This window comes from Notothenia coriiceps, unplaced genomic scaffold, assembly GCF_000735185.1.
Source record: "Notothenia coriiceps isolate Sejong01 unplaced genomic scaffold, NC01 NC01_scaffold00005336, whole genome shotgun sequence".
NCBI classification, from domain to species: domain Eukaryota; kingdom Metazoa; phylum Chordata; class Actinopteri; order Perciformes; family Nototheniidae; genus Notothenia; species Notothenia coriiceps.
Window position 1 is genome coordinate 16,917 of NW_011338037.1, and position 6,521 is coordinate 23,437.

At 36.9% G+C, this 6,521-nt stretch overlaps 1 protein-coding gene across 2 annotated transcripts in view; it reads left to right on the forward strand.

Annotated features, from left to right (window-relative positions):
- LOC104942859 (la-related protein 1B-like) overlaps window positions 1-4,528 on the forward strand; it is a 20,180-nt gene extending 15,652 nt beyond the window's left edge. For both annotated transcript variants that reach the window (XM_010768157.1, XM_010768158.1), the window contains exons 10-11: window positions 2,191-2,318; window positions 2,985-4,528. In XM_010768157.1, coding sequence (XP_010766459.1) covers window positions 2,191-2,318; window positions 2,985-3,269 — 413 coding nt within the window. In that variant the 3' untranslated portion in view covers window positions 3,270-4,528. The remainder of the gene's footprint in view (window positions 1-2,190; window positions 2,319-2,984) is intronic.
- The last annotated feature ends 1,993 nt before the right edge of the window (window positions 4,529-6,521 follow it).

A 6,521-nucleotide genomic window follows, 5' to 3' on the forward strand; every position in this document is an offset into this window, starting at 1 on the left:
TGAAAAAATACCACCCGCGAATCACCTTTTTTGCGGGTCACCCGTCGAGTACCAGCGGGTACCCGACCCGATGCAGGACTCTGGTCCAGCACAGGTAAAAAGGTCACAGGGACTAGCCTTTTCCTGGCCTCAAGCGAGAAACAGGACTTGTTCCTGAAAAAGAAACCTAGTCTAACCCTCAGCTTTTTAAGCAGGTTATTGACGTGAAGTTTAAAAGTAAGACAATCATCAAGCCAGATACCAAGGTATTTGTAACAGGTAACAACTTCTAGTACTTGTCCTTGCATAGCAACAATATCTAACTCACTGCTCGAGTATGTCAACACAAACTGGGTGTTTCCAATGTGGGTACAGTAGTTTGTAATATAGGTCACATAAACACGAAGCCATGAAGCAACATGAAATTTGGACATCCAAATTAATTTGTGAAAATATGATTCAGAACTTTCATTTAGAAAAAGTGTATTTGTTTCAACTAAACCTTCCTATTATTTGAGGATGACAGGATTATACACCACTACAAAACATGTTGTGAGAAATATAGTATTTGTTAAATAAATTAAATATACAGAATACCTAATAATACTTTCTAACATTAAAAGGTAAGGTAACATTAAGCTGTCTTTGGCTCTTTTCTGCTGTAACAATGTAAATGTTCCCCTCTGTGGGACTAATAAAGGGATTCTGATTCTGAATTGAAAAGATTCAGTAGCAGTGCTTTAATATAGTTAAACTGAACAGATACAAGGAGCCTCATTTATTTATTTCATTGCCATATACATATATTTAATATGCTTATTATTAATTAATTTAATCCCATACCCACAACGTCTTTCTTTCCTTGAAACAGGCACCTCATTAAAAAGCGACAGTCAAGTTACATTAAAATCATTCAAAGCCCTTAGTTTGAGATTTATAATATATATCTCAAACTATTATATAATAGATCAGAATCAGAATCAAGTTTATTGCCAGATACTTTGACGCATACAAGGAATTCACTTTGGTGTTTGGTGGTGCAAACATAAACAATCCAAGTCAATCTAAGACAAGTATTTACACCAAGTTGAAATATATATATATATATTAAAGAACCGTTAAAGCTAGAAAACGAAAACACTGAGGACAATGATATATATGTGGAGGGTTGTGCAGACATGTTTGAAACTTTCATCAGCTGTTGTCGTGCTTCATATAACGAGCCATAGTTGTTAAACACACATCTAAACACAACTCCACTATGGTGTGTGGCATTTCAAGCGTATTAATGCTAAATAATGCCAACGTGTGTCCTGTTTGACCCGACTCAAAGGTTCAAGGTGCAGATTTCCCCCCTCTAAGCTGAAAGTGTGAAAGGAGGGAAAAAAGGGATTAAAGTCGATTTCTCAAACGATCTCAACACTCAGTGAGTCGGTGAGGCAGAATGGAGGACGGCCACTAAAGACTTCAGCAGCCGCTTATTTCCAGCTCACTTGTTCTGGTTTCCCATTCTGACCCGACAGACCGAATGACTCATAGCGTCGGACCGCAGCTCGATGATGTTCTCACGAGTCACAGAGGACTGATAATTGATGCACTAATTAAGATGCTTCCTGGATTGATGTGGCCAACATGAGTCATGTTCTTATCTTAAAGCACTCAGAAGTTGTTTTTATCTGATAAAAGGGAAAGCATTGCACGTCTCTGCGGGGGGGTCATTATACAATATGGCTTTAAATCTCTCTTTTTACTATCTAATGCACAATATTTAGTCTCCTCGTTTTCATTTGATTGTCAGATTTCGGAGAGAGCGAAATCTATTCTTCATCAACATTAAAAATGGGGCTAGTTTCTCTATATTCTATTTTAAATTAAATAGTTTGGGTTAATTTAACGACAGCGTTTATCAGATGATATTACCCGCTTCTTATTGTTTCTGTGAGATGACGAACCACTTGGAAGCTTACATTAATAATTAAATGAACAACAAAAGGAAAAGCATAACAAATTATAAAAGCTATTATCTCAAAGACTATCTTTAAATTGCATTATTCATCATACCAATTATTGCACTTTACAGTAGCTCAAAAGTCTCCTGGTAATCCAATCTGAAAAGGAGAATTCAGAGAGAAAGCTGATTATGTACAGCGCTATCATATTCCCACCATACACAGTGAATTTGTACTGAATCAGTTGTGCATTGTGCTGCAGGTCAGCTGTATGGACTGGAGAAGTTCTGGGCGTTCCTGAAATACTCAAAGGTGAAGAACCAGCCCATCGACCCCAAGCTGCAGGAGCACCTCTCCCAGTTCAAGAACCTGGAGGACTTCAGGGTCATGGTGAGTCTGAAATGAATGATACCGTGTGACTGAAAAACACAAGTGGCAAATATCATAACACCTACAATACAATCACACCTGAAACATTGAACAGGTGAGGATTGAGACAATGCAGCACAATCTGTGACAATGAACACATACAAGTTATTTACTTTATACAAGACATGTAACGAAAAAGTATTTCTTGGACTATGGAAAAAAACATGGACATAGCTATCATCGCACATTATCCTGCTATACCTCTACTTTTAGACATTTAATACTTTACATACAGGATAAACGTACACACTAACTCAATGTGCATCCGGTTTACGATGGAACATCATAACTTTTATAATAATATATTTATTATAATCGGGAACAGCTGCAAGAGAATAAAATGTATTTTGAGGTTGAAGATTTTACCTTTTACCTTTTTTGCAAGGCAATTTTATTTATATAGCACATTTCAACACAAGGCAATTCAAAGTGCTTTACAGAAATGAAAGACATTAAGAGCATTTAGAAACATATTATGAAATGACATTTAAAAACACTCGTTCTACTTATTATTATTTTAGACTATAACGAGTAATAGATTATCTGAATAGTTGAATGTTTTTGTTGTTGATCATTCAATGTTTTCCGCCCTATTATGCATTGACCTCCGACCTGTGTTTCCTGCAGCCCCCGATGGGAGATGAGGGAGGCAGGAGGAGACGTCTCTCATCCTCGGCTGGGGATGAAGGGAGGCGTCGGCGACATCCTTCCAACACTACCTCAAAACCTGCGCCGGCCTCAAAATCCTCCAGCGCTGCACAGAACACGCCCAAAGACAACGCCCCGAAAACAGCCGCCGCCGCCCAGGGGAAGAAGGCCGAGCCCGGGAAGAAGGCCGAGCCCGGGAAGAAGGCCGAGCCCGGGAAGAAGGCCGAACCCGGGAAGAAGGAAAGTGTCGCAGCTAACAAATGAAGCTCCTCCTGAAGGTGTGAGTTTGGAAAGAAGAGGCGACGGGCGGCTCTGAGATCAGCGTTCGCTCTTTTCAGTAGCAAAAGTGTTTGAGTATGAAGAGAGACTGAGCGTGGTTGACTTAATATGATTGTTTTTATCTGTGCATTTCATTTTAAAGCAAGCAAAGCAAAGCGTAGGCAGTGAGCTTGAGTCTGTGCGCCTGGCCGCTCATAACGTTTACAACGTATACAAAAAAAAAAAAAAAAAAAAAAAAAAACACAAAAAAAAAATGCATTCCCTGCATTTTGCCTTTTTATTCTCTCGGATGCCAAAACTCTTTCAACACTTTTGGTTGATCTCAAATTCTGTAAAGAGCTCTGGTTTGTATGGAGCTCTCCGCCTGTTCAACTGTGATTCTCATTTGCCAAGATGAGAGATAACGCAGATAGTCTCGTGTGCCTTAATCTGATTCACCGGGAGGTAAAATTGTTCAGATTTTCAAAAGTCTTCCCAATTCATCATTTGAATGTGTTCAAAACTGATAACACTTGCAGCTTTTTTCTTCTTTTCTCACGACGTTAAATATCTTTTTTATCATGACAATCACTGCTGCAGTCATACATTTGTGAAGGACCCCCGAGGCTGCTGCTCATCAGACGTGTCCTGATGTTTTCACTGACGGGCTTCACAGCTAAACGTATCATGTTGGTTTTTAATTAAAGCCTGCAAGAAAAAAATGACAAAATTATGTGGGAAGCTTTACTTATAGTCCCGTTTTACACCCAGAGCTAGTATAATTTATTGTTTTATTCTTGTTTTTATTTTTACTTGATTTGATGAATTAGTCTTAGGTAATCATTGCAGTTTTTAATGGCTTTTGCTATTGAATATTATATATATGGAAAAAAAAAAAAGAGGAAATGTTTCTGCTGGAATTGTGGGTGTGAAGCTAGCATCATAAGACTACAGTTTATTTTAGCTTGAAGTTTACTTCATATTATGTTTGAGGCTTTGTGCTCTAAAGCACTTAATTCATTAACTTTCCTTTTACTTCAGCGATGAACTTAAAAGAGGTTTTAGAGTTGAACTTTAAGAAAAAAAAATGTAAATACTATAAAAAATCATTTGCTATTCGATTATTCTTTTTGATTTTAAGAAGTGATTTTGTTTTATTGGTAGTGTGGTTTTGAGTGTGTATTTAGGATAAAGCAATGCATGTTAATGCAACAGTCATGAATTGTAAAATGCAAAAAAATATAAAATAACTTTGATTGTATAAACCTGTGTTTGAGTGATCTGTTCTGTCTGTTAGCTTACTTCGCACATTCCTCATCTCAGTTTTAATATTTTGTGGTATAGCTGAGGGCGGCTCATCGAGCCTGATCGGCAGGTTTTATTACCAACAATGTTTGAGGGAGTATTTTGTCACCTTTTAAATAAATAAAAATCCAAAAGGAAGATTGTTTTTCACTCGGTGCATTTTGACCAGCTTTCAACTCGAAGAGAGTAAACAAGCAGTTTGGAAGAAAAAGTATTTACATAGTGTGTGCAAATAACATTCAGATAAGAGCTGAATTAAAATGAAATGGAATTGTTACCTAGAAAACTAAAGACAACACATGATTTAACATTAAGCAAAACATGGAGGCCAATACAATTTAAGAAAATGGCATTTATTGTATTAGAAATGCATATTCTGAACTGAAAATGTCCTATTCTGCTCATGTAGTCATCACTGCTAGACGTTTAAAAATACAATTTCAAAGCTTCAGTAAATCTGAAGATGTGTAAGAAAATAAAAGATAATAAAAATACTTATTTATAATCACTGTTATTTTAGTTTTCTTCCAAGTTGTTGTGACTACGGGTCCCGATGGAGAGACAAAAAACATCAACAGCACAGTCAGGTAGGCGTGTGCTGTGCTGCCTTCAAGTGTTCCTCGTAAAACTCAACTCTATTGAATACGTTGATCTGAATGGGACTTTCAAGGGATGCTGTGTACAGTTGGTTCAATGTGAAGTAGTTTAATCCTTTTTGTTTATTGAAATCTTTATTTTAAATATGTCTCAGTATGCACCTGAATCACATACAATACTTTCCATCGTACACTATTTGTTTATTGATGTTTTCCTCTTAGAAATGAAAGAGAACAGAAATACATTAGGTCAATAAAAAAGTGATAGGTGCAAGTAGTAAGCAATAAATAAGAGAATGCAAAACCAAAACAAGACACATGCATACCAAAAGCAGTAGGCTACCAAGACTGAGATAATAACATTAATTGATAAAAGAAAATATAGTGATATTTACATAAAATACCTAAACATAAAGTAGGCTAATAGTTGTTGGTTGGTCTGCAGTCGGACCAATCCACATCTTTTCATTTATATTCTATTAACTGTATGTGTCTCAATAGTCTCATGTTTGTACATTTTCCTTTCCCTCTCCCCTTCATCTCACTTTGGCAAAATAAATAAACATGATTATTTCGAAACGTCATCTGAATAAAGAATAATAAGTTTACTTTCAGTGATCTGCATTCTGCAACCATCACTCTGTGTGGGTTACTTTTTAATAATAAATAATAAGATAATAATCAGGTGATTTCACTTATGCATATACAAAAAGACTGTAGCCAATACAAGTTTAACAATAATTAATCAGTGTAAATAAAATTCCAAATAATGTTGTTTTTATAACATAAGCCATTCGTATTTATAAAATCCATAATGGATTAATGTTTGAGTTGGAGTGTTACAAACCTGTTCTAGCTTTTCAACTATGTTAATTTGGAGATTTTCTTACACATCCTTGATAGTTAAAAGTAACAAAGTACATGGTTGTCTGGATTTTGGACTCATGGTGACATGTAAAATGTCACTTTGACTTTCTGGAACAATTTATTGAAATATTTTTGCTATTTGCTGACATTCTGTTGACACAATGATTAATTCATTGAGTGAAAAAGAAAAGGGACCATTAGAAGGATAGTAGAATTGATAATATACGTAATCGTTAGCTCTAGCACAATATTAACACACATACACACACAGCTCTACGTTGCACCAAATAACACAATGTAACAACACTCGTTCAACTAGTGGTTCCTGCGATTCCCCGACAGGACTTGAACGCAGCATCTGTCCAGGGGCGGGTAGGCGCTAACCGTGCAGTATGGCGGACGATGGAGACACTTCCAGCGGACCAGTGGACACCAGCGGCGGGCAGGGGGCAGCGGAAGAGTCCTCCGACGGGTACGGCCTCAGTGCGAT